The 22,610-nt window shown below is 48.2% G+C and overlaps 1 protein-coding gene across 1 annotated transcript; it reads left to right on the forward strand.

Moving 5' to 3' along the window:
• Positions 1-18,427: 18,427 nt before the first annotated feature.
• On the forward strand, positions 18,428-21,068 carry LOC123168822 (protein NRT1/ PTR FAMILY 6.3). Its single transcript, XM_044586691.1, has 3 exons — positions 18,428-18,909; positions 19,005-19,585; positions 19,972-21,068. The coding sequence occupies exons 1-3, from the start codon at positions 18,565-18,567 to the stop codon at positions 20,834-20,836; spliced, it is 1,791 nt and encodes a 596-aa protein (XP_044442626.1). The 5' UTR covers positions 18,428-18,564; the 3' UTR covers positions 20,837-21,068.
• Positions 21,069-22,610: the final 1,542 nt, after the last annotated feature.

The following is a 22,610-nucleotide window of genomic DNA, read 5'->3' on the forward strand; positions in this document are numbered from 1 at the left end:
TGCTCGAAAGTACCACTCGTGATCCGTCCTACAGCAGTAGGTAAGCCAAGGTATCGGTCGCTAAACGCTTCAACCATGACACCTAGTTTTCCTTTGATAGCCTGCCTGGTGGAGCTGGGTGTGTTCGGGCTAAAATAAATAGCACTTTTATCTTTATTCACACATTGACCTGAAGCTTCACCGTAAATTCGCAGGATCTCATCCAATCTCTCCGCACTATTTGAATTAGCATTGAGAAAAATCAAGCAATCATCCGCAAACAGTAAATGGCTCACCCACGGTGACCGGATACTCGTCCTTATACACCTGTCAATATGACCATGATATTTGAGTAATGAGGAGAAGCCTTCTGCACATAGCAGAAATAAATATGGTGACGCTGGATCCCCTTGCCGAAGCCCCCGAGAGGGTGTGAAGTAGGGTTGAAGCTCACCATTCACCCGAACAGAGAAGCGCACTGAGGTAACACATTTCATAATTAAGTTGATCAGGGTTCCACTGAAGCCCAACCTTGCCAGCATAGCTTCCAGGTAGTGCCACTCGACTCTGTCGTATGCTTTCATCATATCTAACTTCACTGCACATGCATGGTTCTTGCCTTTCTTTCTCCTCCGTAAAGTGTGCACACTTTCAAAGGCCACCAGAACATTATCAGTAATCAATCGCCCAGGGACAAATGCACTTTGTTCCTCGCTAATTATCTCATCCATGCAGCTCCTCAAACGGTTAGTTATAACCTTAGATGCGATCTTATATAATACAGAGCATAGCGCAATGGGGCGATACTGAGAAATTGTTTGAGGGTACCGTACCTTTGGGATCAGGGTAATGGAAGTGTCATTGAAACCACTCGGTAAGTCACCCCCATTTAAAAAATTTAACACAGGATTAGTCACATCATCCTTCAACAAATGCCAATGTCGTTGGAAGAAGCCAGCCGTAAAACCATCGACCCCCGGAGCTTTCGTTGGGGCCATCTGGAAAAGAGCATCATGAACCTCTTTCGCGTCGTACGGTTTTTCCAGCATGTCATTCATCGCCGGCGTCACTTTCACTGGAACGTGATTTAGCAGCTCGCTTGTATCAGTCACTCCTTGAGAGGTGTATAGTGCTTGATAAAACGACTGCACTTCCTGCTTGTCCTCAGCTTCGTCGGCACAAACCGACCCATCCACTCTTTTCAGGCCACGAATTTTGTTCATTCTCTGTCTTTGTTTAGCTTGAGCCTGGAAGTATCCCGTGTTACGATCACCAGCCCATAGCCATAAGACGACCCTGGACCGCTGCCGTAGCCATATTTCCTCCTGTCGAAGAGCCTCGCGTAACTTTGCGGCAGTAGCTTTTTCTTCGTCAGAGGGGCCGCGACCTATAGACTGTCTATGCAATTTGTCAAGTTTCTTTTGAAGCTGCCTGACTGTTCTAGCGAGACATCCAAATTCCTTCGCCCCCCATGGCTCAAGTTCCTTTTGTAAAGCATTAAGCGACTCTACAATCCCCTGCAAGCCGGGAGCATGCATTTGTTTCTTCCATACATATGTTACTAGCTTCTCATAGTCAGAATGAGTTTGCCAAATGTTTTCATATCTGAATTGCTTGGTCCGAGGTGAACTTACAGTCTGCCTTGTCCTATGAATTTCTGCGACCACAAAACAATGATCAGATTCAATTGCACTGATATGTCGCATGGGTCTATCTTCATAACACTGACGAAAGGCTTCGTTAGCAAACGCTCGATCAAGCCTTGCTTTGACATTCTGATGACCACCTTTCCTGTTATCCCAAGTGTAGGCCATTCCAGACCAGCCAAGGTCTTGGAAGGAAACATCTTCAACAACCTCTCTAAAAGCCTTCATCTGCGATTCCGGCCGAGCCGTCTGACTGAAGTGTTCATCGCCAAAAAGGGTCTCGTTGAAGTCGCCCATACATATCCATGAAGAATGGGGTATGGCATGCAATGTCCGAAGAAAACGCCAACTATGGTGTCTATCTTCGACTCTTGGTGCACCGTAGAATCCTGTGAATCTCCACTCCGAGGAGCTTTGATCCGTAGCTCTAACCAGTACATCAATGTGGTTCTTGCTATAATTTTTCAGGTCAACACTGACATCATTAGACCAGAAGAGGCCAATACCTCCGCTTAGTCCAACACTATCCACCGCAAAACAGCCCGCAAATCCAAGATGGAATCGCAGATCTTCTACTCTTTTAGCCCTGATTTTGGTTTCCATGACGAACAGCAGGGCAGGACCTTCTTGCTTCACCAAACGGCGAAGCTCTCGAACTGCCTCGGGGTTCCCAAGCCCCCGGCAGTTCCAACTAATGCAAATCATTCGGATGGGCAGCGCTACTCTGCAGACGCTGCCGAGTTGTCAGGCGTTGGCTTTTTCTTTTTTGGAATCCTCTCCACAACATGCTCATCCCCGTTTTTGACACTACCCGCATCTATCTCCTCTGGATCTATTTCAGTTTCCATCCTTGGGTTTAATCCATCCATCAACAGAAGTGGCTATCCGCCCGCCGGTAAACTTGCTTCGGTGCCTCCTTCCTCTTGTTAGATTGTTTCTTATTCTTGACCGGAGAGTTCACCTCTGCCCCTCCTTTACCAGCGTTGCTAGAGTTTCTGGACTCCCTTTGGCTGCTAGGACCTGAATATTGTTCTTTGTTCGAGCTCTCCCCTGATGCAGCCGCCTTCCAATCCTCTGGTGCCCTCAACATAGGTCCAAATGGCAGATCCCCATTATCATCCCGAGGGCCTGGAGTTGGGCAAAACAGGTCCGAATGACCAAGTCCGCCACAAGAGAAGCAAAAGTGAGGAACTTGCTCGTATTGTATGTCATACAAATCTGTCTTCTTCCTCTTGGCAGAGTCAATCAAGATCCACCTCCTTAGAGGTTTACTAACATCATGTGCTATTCTAGCTCTCAGATATCCTCCCACATGATCGAACTGGACCGATGTAGCATCCTTGTCGATCTGCTGTGCAATCATCTTGCCCCAATGATCATCTCGAAGATTGTAAGGGAGGTTTGGGACCCTAGCCCACAGATGGAGCCGGTCAAATTGGACCTCATCAGGTCGCATACAGTCCTCGAACTCGGCCAGCACGACCGCGTTCTTGCTAACATGCCATGGTGAACCAATCCAGATGCGATCGCGATCCCTCTGTGTCTCAAACTCTGCCACAAACGTGTTTTCGCCCATCGATCTGAACTTCAACCCTCTAGGGTTTCCCCAAGCTGGACGAAGCGCATTTGCAATGGTCTGGACGTGGAGCGATTTCCTATGCAAAACCCTCCCCGCCAGCAGCCACTTCTGCGTCTCTCCATCCCCCAGGTCATCGACCACCAGAGGAGTCGCCTCCTCGTCCGTGATCCCAAGTTTCCCCAGCGCCTCCTCAAGCCGAGCCCTAGCCGCTCGCGAGGCGCTAGTTTCTGCCTCGTGCTGCCTGCCGCCATCCGATGAAGCCATCGTTTGCCGGAATCAGTGGCTGCCCCGCCGGAGAGATCCGCCGGGCGGCGTTTGCGTCCACCGAAACCCTAATCGCCGCCAGGGTTTTTTTAGGTTTTCGTGGAAAACAGCTTGCTGCATATACGATGCACTTATTGTGTCTGTAGTGACATGAATGACACAAGAATAATAAAATACTACATTCACATCCATTTCGGCGTTCAGTAGTTCCGAACGGAGGCAGTGCATAATAAAAGTGCATTAGTAGTAATATACTCACTGGTCAACACCATCTCCGCCAGCCAATACGTACTAAAACCTTTCGAGTCCGCCCCTTACCAGCGCTGCACAACGTATTCGCGTTTCTGCACCGGCTTTTTGCTTATTTTAATTTTCTTTGGAGCTGCCGTTTGGCCTCCCGGGAAAGCCGAGGCTGATCCGGACGCGACGTCTCGTACCTCGTTGACACTTGGCTGCTTTGTTTAACCAAACCCCCAGATCAGCCCATAGCTCCGGGCGCAGGCGATCACCTCCCCAGTTGCGCACGCCGGAATCCACAAAACTAACAACGATAGCGCGTCGCCGCCGCCGCCGTTCACGTACGTACGTATGATGATCAAGGCTGCTGGGCTGCTGCTTCCCGAGCTCGCAGGACGGCGGCAGCAGCCATGTGCCATGGTGCACGGCGTTCATGTCTAACGACCTCCGGCCGGTTACCACCTCCCTCTCCACGTCAACCATCTCTCTCTCTCTCTCTGAGCTGTGACTCTCTCACCTGCATTATGCAGCGTAAACAATTAATGGCACACGCTGCTGCTCATCGCTTATCATGCATTGGAGGAATATATGATTAATATTAGGTTTGTTCACGGGGTCTCACTGGCTCTTGGAGATACCCAAAAGAGGGGGGAGGAATCTTGTAGCGGATAGAGTTCGTGAACGAGCGATTTAAATTAGTTTTTGCTCAATAATTGCTCGCAGTTTGACCCTGGAGAGATCGACGTGTCTACTACAGTACTTAATTAGTGGTACGATGTGGCAGTCCCTTCCTCCGAGCTTTAATTTGGCAAATGTATGAGAACGGAGCGGCCAGATCGGATGGACTGCTTTTTCGGCACACATGGAATTATCTGTCAAAGAAATGTATGATACGTCTTCTTCATGAATGCTGAAAAGTCTGATGAAACTAAAAAAAATACTGTGAGAAAATAGTAGTAGTGGACATGTATTGCTAGTTTCCGGCTCAGGGAGGCTCCATCGTGATTTTCTAACAATATGCACTACCTGATCACAAAAATGAAGAGAAATACAAATGCAGTCAAACTTAGTTTAATGTGGAATATATGATCTCGTGCCTGGAAGAGCCATGACCGATGTGTATGAGCTTACTCGACCAAGCAAGCAGGAGTACCTCCTGATGCCAACCCGGCTCTCTGAATCTGGTTGAGTTACGGTATAAACTAGTAGTGTCAAAAACGTTCTTATATTATAGAACGGAGGGAGTACAAAACATTGCAGGTTTGATCCTCTTCTCGTAATATTTTTCTAGATAATGAAACAGTTTATCTACCGAACGTCTGATTCACATTAAATTGTAGACAGTGTTTTGCAAATACCAGCAGCCCCTCTAATGGATCGGTTGGGTGAATTAAGATGCACACAACCGTTTGCCGGGCGCCTGTTCCCTAAGCAGGAGCCGAAATCGATCGAGCTAATCCTCGAGATACATGGTTACCAGTATGCCCAGCTCACAAGTCAGATTCTCTTATGCCCGCTGCATCCTGTCTCACACCATGTGATTCTCACGGTCACACTGGCATGCATGTTCTGCAAGCTCATGAGCAGATAAATACGTTCTTGTTCTTGAAACAAAATCATGAGCATGGGTTATGTTTTATCTGTATCTTGTGAACCTATATATTCTTTTTAGAACGAAGGCTCAAGAAGAACCCGGCTTTGAATTAACAAAGCCATCAACCGGCCAGGATTACAACGAGCAGCAAAGTAAAATGAAAAGAAACAGCGAGAGGATACAAGGTGCTGTGTAAATAGCTAACAGGCTACCACAAACTAGTAGCCAAGATATGAAAACTAAAGCACTAATACAGCTAGAAGTTGAAGAAGCCCTCCATAGCGAGCAGAGCACCACGTAGGACACCAACAAAAGCTTGGGGAAGAATCATCCAGTGGCTGGCGGAGCGCCTTTGTCAGCTCCATGAGCTCCGGCCGTTGATGTCAACCTCCTCCACCTCCGAAAGGTGCTCCCTGCCCCCTCGCCCTGGCACGAAGGGTGTCGATCCGTCGAAAGGTGAAGACGCCCACCATAGGGCTAAAGTGAAATCGGCGCCATTGCCAGCCGGAAGGCCACATCAGGACACCACCACCAAACAACAGCGATCTTCGCCAAGGGGAGCATCGGCACTACATGAGAGCTGCACACGAGGAGAAGCAAACTACACGGCAAGGCTGCTGATGGCCAAGCAGTAAAGGGGGGAAAGCATCCGCAACGGAGCTGGTGGACGACACCAAGGTCACAGAAGATAAGAACCGAGCCCATGCCACCATTGGCGAGCACTGACAACCCTGGGAGGGGAACCCTATCCCCTGCCCGAATGGCCAAGACAACACCGGTAACCATGGGCATCCACAAAAGATGAGAACTTGTGCGGCCTCGCCGCCAGCGCCAGCACGAAGTTTCCGACCTCACCGCCAACAAACCCCGACCAGGACAAGCGCGCTTCCCCCAAATCTCACCAAAGACGACACCTCCTTGAAGGTGACGATGCCCACAGCATCACTGCCGCCCAATCCAGAGGGATTTGGGTTTTCACCCGGTACACGAGCAATATGGGAGGAAGAGGAAGGGGAAAAGGGGAATTAACCAGCGCCTACATGTAGGGGGCGGCGCCCTTGGGCGTCGCCGCCAGCGGCCGACAGAGCCGGCCATGGATTTCTCCGGTCCCTTCTCCCACCTCCACCTCAAGATAAGACACGGCTACGGCGCCCGAAGACCACCGAGGGATGGATCTGGGGCGAGGGCGACTTGAGGATGAAGAGGAAGGCGCCATAAGATCTGATGCGGGTGCCCGCGAGGCAACCGCGGACCACAGCCGACGCCGGCCGTCACCCCGCCGCCCGCACGACCGAGGTGGACGGGCAGCACCCGCTGACGCCGCGAGCTGAGGGCGGCGCAGCTCCACCACGAGAGGTCGCCACCTCTGCTCCGAGGTCCTCCACAGGGGCGGAGCGACCAGATCCTCGCCGCCGCCATCCCCAGCAGTCGCGCGGCATTCCAGCGACCACCTCCGGCGGCGATGAGGGAGAGGAGAATGGGGGAGGGAGCCCCAGCGGCGGCTAGGGTTTGAGCTGCCTGAGTCGCCCCTGCGGGAGCGACGCGGGGGCCGAGAGGGGGGGTAAATTTAATCTGAACGTTTGTTTCTGGGCCGTGAACCTACAAAATTTCATACAAAAGTATGACGAACATCTATGGTGTGTGAAAAATAAAGAGTGCATAGTATCATGGACGCAGAGTATCTGAGCTCGAGCTTAAATGAGCTTGATGAACAGTAAAATCGAAAAACTTTTTTTGAGATAAACTTTGACAAAAGTTTTAAGTGCTTGCAAATTTTCATCATGAGATCATGGTCGTGGAAGGCGTGACAAAAAAAAAGTCGATGCTTTGAAAATGCTACTTTCAAAAACATTTTGGAGCATTGATAATTTTTTGCCACGCCTTCCACAAATGTGATCTCATGATGAAAATTTGCAAACACTTAGAACATTTGTCAAAGTTTATCACAAGAAAATGATTTTTTTTCGATTTTACTGTATCCGAGCTCATTTGAGCCCGAAATTAGAAGGGTACTTTCGATAGTATCATGTGTTATTCACACACAATTTGTTCTTTCTGCACGGGTCACAAAATGGTCATTTTTTTGGATCGAAATTTATAGGTGCGCAAAGCCAACACACACGAACTTTTATTTGCATTTTTTTGAAAAAAAATAGAAGAGCCGTATGCAGCATGTGTGCATGCACAACTATTTGCGAATTATAGCTAGTTTCCCTCAGCTATACATGGTTGCAATTAACGTCGGAAGGGAACTTACGGCTTTTTTTTGGGGGGGGGGGGGGGGGGGGGGGGGGGGCACCCTCTATGCACAAAATAATCTAATATTTTTTTAAAACAAACATGATTACAAGTATCTTACTCGTGTAAAGAGTTTCGCCAAGTTGTTGCCAGGTTCTTCAATTAGCAGCTTTCTCCTCACAATTATATATAAAGCAAAAAAATTTGCTTGCGTTTCAAGAAGTTGCCGTGTTTGCTAGTTCACCAAAAAGTTACGTTCTGAACCAGATCCTTGTGCACTTTTACCCCAAAAGGCTAGGTTGAACGATGGAGGTGCAATCGTTAGTCTTATACCTCAGTTAGTGATTGGTTGCTTCTAATTATTTTCCCTGCCGCCTGTATACAGGCATGCATCACCAAATATGGATTGTCCCACGGATGCGCTCCATTAGCCCTTGCGATTGCGGAACGACGAGATAAGCAAAGTATTAACTAAACCCTAAACGAGACAAGCAATCAATCAAACACACTTGCGCGGCACACATCACATCTTATGATGTGGCAGAGATCAAGTCAAGGAGATGATCCTTGATTCGCCAGAAAAAGTAGGTCATTACGGTTTGTGGCCTGTATATTCTCTTGCTTAAAATTTGAACTGCCCACTGGATTAATCACTGACGACGTGGAGGTTGTGACACTCGTGTATAAAATCCAGTGGGCTGGACATGGATCCTCAGACGCTTGTGGTTCTTGCTGTACTGGACGTACGTACGTAACGCATTGTGCTTTTGCTGTATATATATAAAATTTGGGAGTAGTAGTGATAATATTGATGAACGTATCAGTACGTAAGTCATGGCCCCATCGGTTTGTGTAAGTAACTTATGGGTACATATAATTCGGATTTTTGTGGGCTGTGTGCATCAGCTAGCGTCCGGCCGATAGTTTTTCCTATTATCTAATCTATAAAACCTCCACTCAAAAAAGCAATCTAACCTATAACCGTATTTGGCTTTACCATCTTTTTAGCTGTCCAAGAGTTATCATTACTAGTTCGACCGAGTCGCATATCACGAATGCTACCACCTTGTATCGTTTCAGCCGTTTATGTTTTATCTATAAAGCGGGGTAAATGCTTGTTTCATGTATTTATGTGAATAATTCACATGAATATCACATATATGACCTCAGAAATCAAATATAAGTACTATACAATATGAGATATTAATTATACATATGGACAATGGATTAATTGCTGCATTTTTTGTTACAATGAATACCAAGGAGTAAATTCCTGGTTCTGCCACTGACCTAAAGTTGAACGTAAATAATAAAACATGCACTAGTAGGAAAATGCTTATACATAGAAGTTTATCAGTAGCGTTTGTTTGTGTCCCCACGCTACTGGTAATTACCAGTAGCGCTGGGTACAAAGCGCGCTACTCGTATGGCTTAGCAGCGGCGTTGGTTTCTTTTGGGCACGCTACTGGTAAGTGTGCCACACCACACCACCAGATAAAAAATATTAGTAGCGCGTGTTGTAAATCCTGCGCTACTACTAAGTGAATAGCTATAGCGCAGGCGATACACCCACGCTACTACTCAGCGTGTCCATTGCGGAGTGCGGCACCATCCACCCCCGATCCACTCCCACCCCTCTCCTCCGCCCCCATGATCTCCTTGCCGCCGCTACCTCCGCCTCTCACCCCTCCTCCGCCTTTCTCTCCCCCATTCGCGTCGCCTCTCCTCTTCCTCCCCTCCACCTCCCCGTGTCGCAAGAAACCCTCCCATGGCGGAGTCGCCCGAGAACTTCGCTAGGGTGCCCGCGCCACCCGCCGCTCCCTCTCCGGCCCCGTGAACGAAATATGCCCTAGAGGCAATAATAAAGTTATTATTTATTTCCTTATTTCATGATAAATGTTTATTATTCATGCTAGAATTGTATTAACCGGAAACTTAGTACATGTGTGAATACATAGACAAAACAAAGTGTCCCTAGTATGCCTCTACTTGACTAGCTCGTTTATAAAAGATGGTTATGTTTCCTAACCATAGACATGTGTTGTCATTTGATGAACGGGATCACATCATTAGGAGAATGATGTGATGGACAAGACCCATTCGTTAGCTTAGCATTATGATCTTTATAGTTTCATTGCTACTGCTTTCTTCATGACTTATACATGTTCCTCGGACTATGAGATTATGCAACTCCCGAATACCGGATGAACACCTTGTGTGATATCAAACATCACAACGTAACTGGGTGATTATAAAGATGCTCTACAGGTGTCTCCGATGGTGTTTGTTGAGTTGGCATAGATCGAGATTAGGATTTGTCACTCCGTGTATCGGAGAGGTATCTCTGGGCCCTCTCGGTAATGCACATCACTATAAGCCTTGCAAGCAATGTGACTAATGAGTTAGTTGCGGGATGATGCATTACGGAACGAGTAAAGAGACTTGCTGGTAACGAGATTGAACTAGGTGTTGAGATACCGATGATCGAATCTCGGGCAAGTAACATACCGATGACAAAGGGAACAACGTATATGCGGTTTGACCGATAAAGATCTTCGTAGAATATGTGGGAGCCAATATGAACATCTAGGTTCCGCTATTGGTTATTGACCGGAGACCTGTCTCGGTCATGTCTACATAGTTCTCGAACCCGTAGGGTCCGCACGCTTAACGTTCGGTGACGATCGGTATTATGAGTTTATGTGTTTTGATGTACCGAAGATAGTTCAGAGTCCCGGATGTGATCACGGACATGACGAGGAGTCTCGAAATGGTCGAGACATAAAGATTGATATATTGGATGACTATATTCGGACATCAGATGAGTTCCGGGGGTCACCGGATAATTATCGGAGTGCCGGGGGGTTATCGGAACCCCCGGGGGGACTATTGGGCCTACATGAGCCATAGGGAAGAGGGGAGGCAGCCCACAAGGGGCAGCCGCGCCCCCTCCCTATAGGGGGTCCAAATTGGACTAGGGAGGGGGGCGCCCCCCCCCCCCCCCCCCCGTTTCCTTCTCCTTTCCCTCTCCTTCCTTCCCCCTTCCTCCTCCTAGTTGGACTAGGAAAGGGGGAGTCCTACTCCTACTAGGAGGAGGACTTCCCCCTTCCTCCTCCTAGTTGGACTAGGAAAGGGGGAGTCCTACTCCTACTAGGAGGAGGACTCCTCCCCCTCCTTGGCGCGCCCCAAGGCCGGCCGGCCTCCCCCCTTGCTCATTTATATACGGGGGCAGGGGGCACCCTAGAACACACAAGTTGATTGTTTCCAGCCGTGTGCGGTGCCCCCCTCCACCATAATCCACCTCGGTCATATCGTCGTAGTGCTTAGGCGAAGCCCTGCGCCGGTAACTTCATCATCACCGTCATCACGCCGTCATGCTGACGAAGCTCTCCCTCGACACTCTGCTGGATCGTGAGTTCGTGGGACGTCACCGAGCCGAACGTGTGCAGATCGCGGAGGTGCCGTACTTTCGGTCTAGGATTGGTCGATCCTGAAGATGTACGACTACATCAACCGCGTTGTCATAACGCTTCCGCTTACGGTCTATGAGGGTACGTGGACTACACTCTCCCCTCTCGTTGCTATGCATCACCATGATCTTGCGTGTGCGCAGGAATTTTTTTGAAATTACTACGTTCCCCAACACCCCGGCGCCGACGCTGTAGCCGTCCTCACCCACCAGGTCTGGGATCCCGCCGCGGTACGACCTGGACGCCAAGTGGGACGCCTGCCTCGACCTCTCCATCCGCCGCATCACTACTCCTCCCTCACCGGCGCCTTCGGGGGCCTCATCCTCTTCCGTAAGCTCCCCAATCCCCACCTCTCCCTTCCGCTCGGTGCATCGCGAGATCTGTTCGCCGCGTGCCCCGCTTGCCTGTGCTTATCTATTGATCTAGGGTTGCGCAAAACAATTCTCGTGCTCCATCTCGGTCGGCCTGAGCTGATGCGGGACTAGCTGCATAGGTAGCTCCTCCGGGGAAAACATCTGGGGACGGGACTAATGTGCATGCCCTGCTTTACGGCGATGTAGATGGACTGTTTCCTGTGTGATTGGAGCCCCAAATTTGACAGCAGTTGTTTCTCTAGCCTGATTTGCATAGAGGTTGTGAGATTCCGATGAGCATAAGTGAAAATTCGCTTATGTTCCATTTGTTGTATGTTTGTATTCTCTAGAGGGCAGAGTCTCATTTCAATCGATTCTTCAATCAGTGCAGGAAGAGCAAGACGTTCCTGTGTTAATGGCTAGGCTATGTGACAGCTTTGAGTAGTAGGCAGGGAAACTTTTGTGTGCAAGTTTAGCTGGTGTGAGCGATGCTTTCCTGGTGGTAGTCATTCTCTCGGAATAGTAATGGAGAATTCTGTTTTTTAAAACAATCCAGTCTTGTCATTGTTTCCCCGTGTATGGTAATTTGAAGAAAGAACAACGCTATTCCTGTCTGGGATTGTGGTATGTTGGGGACTTGAACACTGCCCTGTTCTTCAAAATTATAGCGTGTTTGCTCCTAGTGCTCAATCATATTCTGTCCTAGATCGTTATACCACTTAGGCCGTTGATCTGCATAATGTACACTTTCATTGTAATATGTAAGATGCGTATGATATGTTTTGAATATGATCAATGGTAAACTTACTGACTTACTGATTCCTGAGTTCTATCTTGATGCTTTTTGTTCCAAGTGTTAAGCAGGAATTGATAGGGCTGTCATATGATTTTGTTTAATCTTTGCTAATGTGAATTGTGAAATGTTGGTTAAACTTAATCTGATCATCACCAAACTCTCTACCTCAGTTATGTTTTAGTAGTGATGCAAACTGCTTACAGCATATAGGCTGCAGTATGTGGAGTCCTAAGTCCAAAAAAGAGGTCTGGACATGTTTATTATTATAGTTATTACTCCTCAATACACTTTAGGAGCCATTTAACCTTTCTAACGGTTCATACAACAGCATCATAAATCATACTTTATCGTCAACCAAGCAGTTACATCAAAAAATAGAATTTCCCTTGAAAGCTTGCCATTTTTTTCTTTGGTGTCAGATGTTTTTATCTCTCTAGTAGAATCAATGACTTCTGTGCTTTTTAGCTTGACAAACGGTATCAGTAGTTTAGTACCGATATAGATTGCTCCTTGCTCATGCTAATGTAGTTATTATGTGCTTCTAGCCAATTGCGTCTGCCATCCCATCACGAGACACAAACTTTGCCATGCCAAATATTACTCTTATGATTGCAACTTTGCAAGTGTATGGAGATGTATAGCATAAATCATTTATTTTCCTTAGTCCTCTGCATTCATGTTTCTGAGAGCTATGATATTGGTTAATTTTCAGGTTATCAGTCTTAGTCTGGACCTCTTATTAAAAAAAACTTAATGTCTTTGAACCTATAAGCTTCGATGTCATCTAAAATGTGTATATCTAATGTTTCTTACTGCAGCTTTAAGCTTCGCTGTCATCTAACTCTTTCTAGTTAATTTTTGTTATCTGTCTTTGAACCTATAAAAATGGGTGATCTGTACAATTTTTGTTATTTTTCTGTACAAGTTTGTTTGTGTCAAGTGCATGCTAATTGATGTTTCGAGGGGTGCTCATATACTTCCTCGGCAACATGGGAAGCTTTCACATTTGGTCTAGTTGTCTCTATGGGTTAGCGACTTAGCATACATGTTGTAATCAACTTTCACATTTGCTTCTCTGATAAGTAAGGTCTGTTTTCATTCATAGGTAGAAGATAGCAACAGAGTGGGAAGGTTTGTGCAGATATCTTACCTCGAGGTTATCACAGATGCGCACAATATGACACTGAATTGGCCAAAAATAGGGAGCTACAAGATGAACTTTTAAAGGTTGGTTCCATTTTCTGTATATGCCTTGTACACTCTTATATTCTCCCATGATTGAAGTTTGCAATGCTTATGGGACAATCTTTATTTGTAGGTTAAGACCTCACTGTCTTCTTCAACGAAGAGATTTGAAGAGTTGCAAAAGGTAATTTTGGGGCAAATTTCCATTGCTGCAGGATAATGAGATGTTGAAGCGACAGACTGAATCCATGACACCGAAGTGCAATTGCGGCAGATTAGAGCAACTCCAATGGGGCGGCCCATTTCGTCCGCGGCCGTCCGTTTGGGTCGGGGACACAAAAGGCGGCCCAACGCGCTGACCCAAACGGACCCGCGTCCATTTTTCGTCCGCGGGCGACCCATTTTTGAACCGGATTTGCGTCGGCGCGGACACGCGACGGACGCGCGCGCGCTCGCCTACTCCTCTCCCCGGGCCCGCTGGTCTGTGGCACATTGGCCTCCCGTCTCACCCTGCGGCCAACAAGCAACCCTCCCGCCTCCTCCGTCGCCGACGCCGCCGCCCATTTTTTCCGCTGACTCTTCCAGCTGCCGCCGCCTCCACATCCACCCAGCAACGCCACCCCTCCCCCCGTCGCCCTCCGCCGCAATTTTGCCGCCGGGGAGCAAACTGCTTCCCACCGCCGCTTCCCCCACCGCACAGCCGCCCGCGACCAAGAAGCCGCCTCGCCGCCCCTGCCACATCCGACCGGCATGCCCGTCGGATGCCGGCAGGGCAGCTAGCTTGTTTGTGGGAGCCGCGACTCCCCTCGCCGGCCGTCTCCAACGTCGCCGCCTGCAAGCTGTTCGACAGTTTGCCAAGGTACGAAATGGACTCCGCCGATGAGATATTTTTCCACAATTTCCTTTGCGACTCCGACGATTCGTCGACCGACGAGGAGGAGGAGATATTGGCTGCCGTGTTGGTCCATCACCACCTCAACAGCCAGTAGCCGTTGTTCCGTGGCTCCATTCCGGGCCACCTTCCGGCGTTGAATCACAACTGAGAGAGCGGGCATTTCCTTCTCTGGAAGGACTACTTTGATACAACAAACCCGTTGTTCAAACATCACAAATTCCGCCGCCGGTTCCGTATGAGTAGGCATGTTTTCAACCGTATTAGAGATGGAGTGGTCGGCTATGATGACTACTTTGAGTGCAAAGAGGATGCCGTCGGCGAGATTGGTTTCTCCTCTTATCAGAAATGCACTACCGTCATCCGAATGCTTGCATACGGAGTGCCCGGTGATCTCATTGACGAGTACGTCCGTATGAGCGAGTCTACATGCCTAGAGTCCCTATATAAGTTCTGCAAGGTTGTTATTGCTGTGTTTGGCCCTGAGTACTTGAGAGAGCCGACAGCTAAAGATACAGCCCGTTTGTTGGCGATGAATGCCAGCAGGGGCTTCTCAGGGATGCTTGGCAGCATAGACTGCATGCACTGGGAGTGGAAGAACTGCCCTTCTGCTTGGCAAGGGCAGTGTAAGGGACATGTCAGGGCTTGCACTGTCATACTAGAGGCCGTGGCATCTCAAGATCTCTGGATCTGGCACTCTTTCTTTGGCATGGCTGGATCACACAATGATATCAACGTGCTTCAGCGCTCGCCGGTGTTTGCTAGGCTTGTAGAAGTCAACAGCCCACCGGTGAACTTTACTGTCAACGGCCACAACTACGACAAAGGGTACTATCTGGGTGACGGTATCTATCCTCAGTGGACCACTATTGTCAAGACAATACCCAACCTTGTCGGAGAGAAAAGGAAAAGATTTGCCCAAGAGCAAGAGAGTGCTAGAAAGGATGTCGAGCGTGCCATTGGTGTTTTGCAATCTCGATGGGGCATCGTTCGGTATCCTGCTAATACTTGGAGCACGCAAAACTGTGGGAGGTGATGACTGCTTGTGTGATCATGCACAATATGATCGTAGAAGACGAGCGCCCGGAACGTCTGTACGATCAAGGCTTTCAGTTTCAGGGTGAGAATGTTGTGCTTGAGCATGGAGTAGCGGCAACATTTGAGCAGTTCACTCAATTTCATGAAGACATGCGTGATTGAGAAACTCACGTGCAACTGCAAAATGATTTGGTTGAGCATATGTGGGCTCATGTTGGCAACCAATAGATGTATCTTCTTTTATTCATTTGCAAAACTATGTGAAACATTTTTATTTGTATTTGGCTTGTAAAACTATACTATTTATTTGGGCGGCCAGACTATTTGGCTTGTTAACATTTTCATTTGACAATATGTTGAATGCAAATCATGTAAAATTGGGCGGCAGCCGGCCACGCCGGCACATATGGGTCGGCGCGTTGGGCGCGCTGCCGACCCATTTCAAAAACGAGGCGGGCGTCGGGCGGGCGGCCGACCCAAACGGACAAAAAGCGGACGAAATCGCCGTCCGTTTGGGTCGGCCCGTTGGAGTTGCTCTTATCTCTACTTTTCCTTTTCATTTTTCTTATTACCGGAGTGAGAACAGGTAGAATGAGGAACTGTGTGATAGTAAATACAACAACTGTAGTAAAAAGAAACTTATGTTTGCAATTGTTAATGGCATACATACTTGCATGTTCTTTGAAGTGGTCAATCGTGAGTACCAATGCATAATGATGGGGTTTTGGCTCATTTATCCGGAGCCCATGTCAATTATGTATGCTCTTACTGGATGTGTTCTAATACTGGTTTATTATAAATCATGTATTTGTAATGATGTGTACTGGTTTATTTTTTTTAATTTCTAATAAGTTAGTAGTAGCGTGGGGAGGAAACTGGGCGCTACTAGTATATAGGATACTAGTAGTGTTGGTTGTTTACCCACGCTACTACTATTTCATTAGTAGTAGCGCGCGTACGTAATAGCAGTAGCGCGGGTGGAACATGCTACTACTAACAAAGTTACCAGTAGCGTCGGGACAAACAAGCGCAACTGCTAAAAAATAGCTGTAGCGTCGTAGCAGTAGCGCGTCTGCCAACGCTATTGGTAGCAAGAAAACCAGCGCTACTGGTAAGCATTTTCCTAGTAATGATGCCACTATAACCGACTTAGGCCTTATTTGTTTGGGCTTTTGTTTCTATTTTTGCAGCTTTTTCACTTTGGTCAAAAAACCATAAAAGCTAATAAATAGGTGTTTTTGGAGTTAAGCACCTATTTAGGAGCTTCTATAGCTTTTTGGGCAAAGTGAAAAAGCTGCAAAGGCAAAAGCCCAAACAAACAGGGCCTTAGGCATTTACCTTAGACCGCGTGCTTAAAATTCGTTTCTAGCATTCATTTTGTTTTTCTGCTTTTAATTTTGTTAACTATTTATACTGACAAGCGGTCGATCAACAACTTCTGCAACTGCCGTATCATATTCTATCACCCATTTGCATTACATTAGGTATGGTGTCAATTCTAATTTGCAAGTTGCTGCTATAATATGTTGCAATACGCCAGATACTCGAAAATGTGAGCGCGCTTGAGAAAGAAACTCGAAGATGTAAACGAACAGTCAAAGCTCAGTTAGCTAAACCAAAAATGGGTGGAATTACAGATATAACCAGGAGGAAAAACTCGAATATGTGAACAAGCATAAGCATGTAGTAGTCAATTATTGTACAAAAATACACCCACTTGTTCATTCTTTTCTTCCTTTCTTGAGTAGAATGCGTGGTCGTCATTTTACCTGGCTTGCATGCAGCATGCATGGATCAGCCAACAGTTAATTTTTTTTTCGCATGCATGTGGGACATATATATGCCTTGCTCATCCATTAACCTAGCTTAGGTAATTAATTACGTCTAGCACAATGCAATTAAGCAGCTGGCCAGTATGCGCTCGTACTGGCCCTGTTTGGTTTATAAGTTGACTTTTTTTAGTCCCAACTTATAAGTCCCAAATCCCTAAAAAATCCTTACCTGTTTGGTTCATGGGACTTAACATGGACTAAAAGACCATATTACAACTATAAGTTCCTATAAGACTCTCCTTGAGAGTCTTATTTAATAAGTCCCAAATGTCCACTTTAAATCCCTATAAGTCCCTCCTGTTTGGTTTAGATGGGACTTATAGGGATTTTTTTTAAGTCTTTAAATCAATAAGTCCCTGGAAATAAACACCCTCACAGTACAGTTAAGGATCATGATTCGTTTCTAGTTATACTGCAGGGGAACCCAGTTCCCAGGTGAACCTTCTCCAAATCCCGCCTTAACTACATCAGGATCTCTTTTCTCCATGTGTAATTACCCCACGAACACCCTATATATACACTACTGGAGTAGTGGGTAGCTGAGATCCTTCCTTGAAAGCCGAACAGAGGAGGAAAAGGTAGACACCGGCAGCTGAGACTGGAGAGCTGGATGGGCCCATACAAAAAAATTCACCGCAACACTGTAGATAATTTTTTTTAACACAGTACAGACGCAAGCGTTCATACATATGCGCATACACTAACCCTATGAACGTACACACACCCTATCTCTATGAGTACCTCTGGAAAACTGAGCCGGCATATCATTTTGAAATTTACGACATCACCGTAGGCGCCTCGTCGTCAACCGGGAACGTCTCCCATTGAAAGCGCATCGCCGAAAATCCTGAAATAAATTCAGGAATAATGTGAGCACCAGGAGTTGAACCCTGATGTGCTGGGGATACCATGTCCCTCAAACCATCGAACCACATGTTGGTTCGCACTGTAGATAACTTTTGATCACATTGCGAACCAACATGTTCGTCTAAAATATGAACCTTAAATGGCCTGACGTTAGTGAAATTGCATGCACTTTTTATCCTCCACTAAATTTGATAGACGGGCCAGCTGTCAACAATAGATGAAAATGAAATCAGAGGCACTTTGGTAGAGCACGACGGAAGGAACTCAGGGAGGAGATACTGATTCCCCCACATAATGCACTTGTTTACAATAAATTAAGAGATCGAGACTGACCACCACCTAGCTCGTCAAGCAAAGGTGGGAGGAGGATCTCTCCGATCCCGGGCAACCCGAATCCCGATGCAAAGATCCACCACCGTTCGGCTATAAAATGGCACGCCTGAGGACCTCCACAGCCACCAACACCACCACCTTCCCTTCGAGCTCTACTCGTCTCTGAACGCGCACCAGCTGTCCCGGCTGCTCGTGCTCGGTTGATCCTGCGACATTCCGGCAAGCGCGCGCGAGAGAGGGACTAGCCCTAGCTTGGTGACCATGGGCTCGGTGCTGCCGGAGATCGCCGCGGAGGGCAAGGGCATCCTCACAGATGCCTGGGACAGCAAGGGCCGTCCCGCGGCCCGCTCCACCACCGGCGGGTGGGGATGCGCTGCCATGATCCTAGGCGCGGAGCTTTTCGAGCGGATGACGACGCTGGGCATCGCGGTGAACTTGGTGCCGTACATGACCGGCACCATGCACCTCGGCAGCGCCGCAGCCGCCAACACCGTCACCAACTTCATCGGCACCTCCTTCATGCTCTGCCTCCTCGGCGGCTTCGTCGCCGACACCTACCTCGGCCGCTACCTCACCATCGCCGTCTTCTCGGCTGTCCAAGCCACCGTACGTCCATGTCCATTCTTCATTGCCCCATCAGCGACAGTTGCACGCTTAGCAGCTATATGTACGTACTAACTCGCGTATTTCGATCGATGCAGGGTGTGATGGTACTGACGATCTCGACGGTTGCGCCGGGGCTGCGCCCGGCAGTGTGCGGGGACGCGACGGGGCAGAGCCCCGATTGCGTTCCGGCGAACGAGACGCAGCTCGGGGTGCTGTACCTGGGTCTGTACATGACGGCGCTGGGGACTGGCGGGCTCAAGTCGAGCGTGTCCGGGTTCGGGTCTGACCAGTTCGACGAGTCCGACGACGGCGAGCGCAAGAAGATGATGCGCTTCTTCAACTGGTTCTACTTCTTCGTCAGCATCGGCGCGCTGCTCGCCGTCACCGTGCTGGTGTACGTGCAAGACAACATCGGCCGCCGCTGGGGATACGGCATCTGCGCCGTCGGCATCCTCGCCGGGCTCGGCGTGTTCCTGTGCGGCACCAAGATGTACCGGTTCAAGAAGCTTGTCGGGAGTCCGCTGACGCAAGTCGCCGCCGTGACGACCGCGGCGTGGAGCAAGCGCGCCTTGCCGCTTCCGTCCGACCCGAGCATGCTCTACGACGTCGACGATGCGGCCGCCGCCGGTGAGGACCTCAAGGGCAAGCAGAAGCTGCCCCACAGTAAGGAATGCCGGTAAGTACTTTATTAATCACTAGGCAGTCTCCTGTCAATACTGACAAACTAAGCAGCAGAGAAATACGACGTCCACCTCCATTTTATTATCCGGGGAGCTCATCATCTAGTCCACGGCAACATTCGCATGTCTACTACCAGTAGTCATATTCTTCTGTGGACCAAAACGTACTCTGCTACGATATGTTGACTGTCACCATGACATGGACATGATATGTAGAGCGACATTGTGCATAGCCATTGGCATTAGTTGCAAGTTTGCAACTAGTGCTAGTCAAATTTGAACTTCTGTTCGGTTGATCTTCAGTTTAGTGATGAAACTAATAGGATGGCACCATTTCAAAAAAAAAAACTAAAAGGATGGCTTGTCATGTACATATATGCAGATTCCTAGACCATGCGGCCATCATCGATCGGGCCGAGGCGGCGTCGCCGGCCGAGGCGAGCAAGTGGACGCTGTGCACGCGGACGGACGTGGAGGAGGTGAAGCAGGTGGTGCGCATGCTGCCCATCTGGGCGACCACCATCATGTTCTGGACCATCCACGCGCAGATGACCACCTTCGCCGTCGAGCAGGCCTCCCTCATGGACCGCGGCATCGGCGGCTCGGGGTTCCTCGTCCCCGCAGGCTCCCTCACCGTCTTCCTCATCGGTTCCATCCTCCTCACGGTGCCCCTCTACGACCGCCTCGTCGCGCCTGTGGCCCGCCGCATCACGGGCAACCCGCACGGCCTCTCCCCGCTCCAGCGCGTCTTCGTCGGCCTCTTCCTGTCCATCATCGGCATGGCCGCGGCGGCGATCGTCGAGCGACACCGCCTCACATCGTCCACTCACGGGGTCACCCTCACGGTGTTCCTGCTCATGCCCCAGTTTCTGCTCGTCGGCGCCGGCGAGGCGTTCACGTACATGGGCCAGCTCGACTTCTTCCTGCGAGAGTGCCCAAAGGGGATGAAGACCATGAGCACGGGGCTATTCCTCAGCACCTGCGCGCTCGGCTTCTTCTTCAGCACGGTCACAGTAACCATCGTGCACAAGGTCACCGGTCACGGGCCACGGGGCACCGGCGGCTGGCTCGCCGACAACCTCGACCAGGGGAGGCTCGACTACTTCTACTGGTTGCTCGCCGTCATGAGCGCAATCAATATCGTCTTCTTCACGATCGCCGCAAGGGGCTACGTGTACAAGGAGAAGCGCTTGGCCGATGCCGGCATCGAGCTTGCCGACGAGGAGGCCATGATCGTCGGCCACTGATCGATGCATGCTACTTGCGCTTCTTTTTTCGCTTGTGTGTGTGTATAGTGTATTGACTTGTTTTTGTGTGTATTCGGTGGCGTATAATGTATGTTGGCAAGGTATACGTATCCTCATCATGTCGTACATGGAGTTTATTTGTACATGTGGGTATGTTTTCTTTTCCTTTTCCTTAAACGGGTTTGCTATTTCTCAATTGACTGAAAAATAGCTATAACTCAATCGATGCTGTACATGTGGGTATGTTTTCTTTTCCTTTTCCTTAAAACGGGTTTGCTATTTCTCAATTGACTGAAAAATAGCTATAACTCAATCGATGCTGTACATGTGGGTATGTTTTCTTTTCCTTTTCCTTAAACGGGTTTGCTATTCCTTAAACGGGTATGTTTTCTTTTCCTTTTCGTTTTCTTTTCCTTTTCCTTAAACGGGTTTATTTGTGGATTATTCACGTCGTGCTTTTTTTGGGTTCTAGTTTTTCTTTTCTATTCTCCGTTCCAAAATAAATGTCGTGGTTTTAGCTTAAATTAAACTTTCCTCTTGATGCTATACAATAGCTCTAACTAAGTCAAATTCCATAATTTCTAAAAACGATATGCCTTTTTATTTTTCACTGTGAAAACTTCTCTCAATGCTTTCCTAGTCTTTCCTTTTTCGACTTGCCTGGTTGATCGTCGACCTTCATTCATTGTGACTTCTGTTGCGGAATCAAACCATAGAGCTAGTGCAACTGAGATCTACAGTCCCATGCGTGAAACTAAAGAGGATTTTCAGTTCTCTGCCCCACCAACCAGAACCTAGAAGGATACTTCACACCTGATTTGACACAGGTATAGACTAAAAACACTGCTTGTCAAAAGCACATACCCCAATATGGAATTTTTTGAGTATGTTGGTAAGGTCTGGTCATCCGCATCGTGGTTCTAGTATTGTTTTTTGAGGGAGAGAATTTGAGATCTAGGCGCTCTTTGATAACATGAATTTTCACGCCTTCATCAATGAAGTTAAACGAGTCTTGCACTACTGTATCTGAGAATAGTTTTTGGACATTGCCCTCTTAGCTACATGTTGTATGGAGCATAGCTTAGATGGACTAGCCCACCCTGATTCAAATTCTAGACGTATCAGTGGTAGTCATGTATTTTCTAAATTTATTACATGGTTTCGCACGATATTCTTTTGCTGATATGACATGCCAATTGATTATGAGGTGCCTGTGGCGAGTTATCAATCCCAAATCTACCGGCTCAATCTTATTCATGTGTGTGTGTGTGTGTGTGTGTGTGTGTGTGTGTGTGTGTGTGTGTGTGTTAGCACAAGGTAGAAAGCTCGGAGTTTCCGACAGTCAAGGGGACTATGTTTTCTTTTTGGGAAATGCTTCTCCTCACCCGACTGATAACTAGGCTTCGTCTGTTGCCTCTGTTGCATGACCCATGTTCATGTAGGGGCCCACCCAACACTATTACGCACAACCTTATCTCAGCAAATGCGGCTATCCATACTTTTTTTCGAAAAGGGGGGACTCCCCGGCCTCTGCATCAGAACGATGCATACGACCAACTTTATAAATAAGCAAACAGGTTCAACAAGGTCTTAAAGTCTCCAACGAAAGTAAAGAAAAGCTCACAAAGAGCCAAAAGGCCAATAACAAACTAGCCAAAAGAAGCCACAACCGGCTGGCATAAGAGAGATAGGTAAACTAATTGCCTATCCTATTACATGACCGCCATCCAAACCGGTTGAAGATATCCCGTGCTACCATCTCCCACCGGATAGA

This window comes from Triticum aestivum, chromosome 1D (genome assembly GCF_018294505.1).
Source record: "Triticum aestivum cultivar Chinese Spring chromosome 1D, IWGSC CS RefSeq v2.1, whole genome shotgun sequence".
NCBI classification, from domain to species: domain Eukaryota; kingdom Viridiplantae; phylum Streptophyta; class Magnoliopsida; order Poales; family Poaceae; genus Triticum; species Triticum aestivum.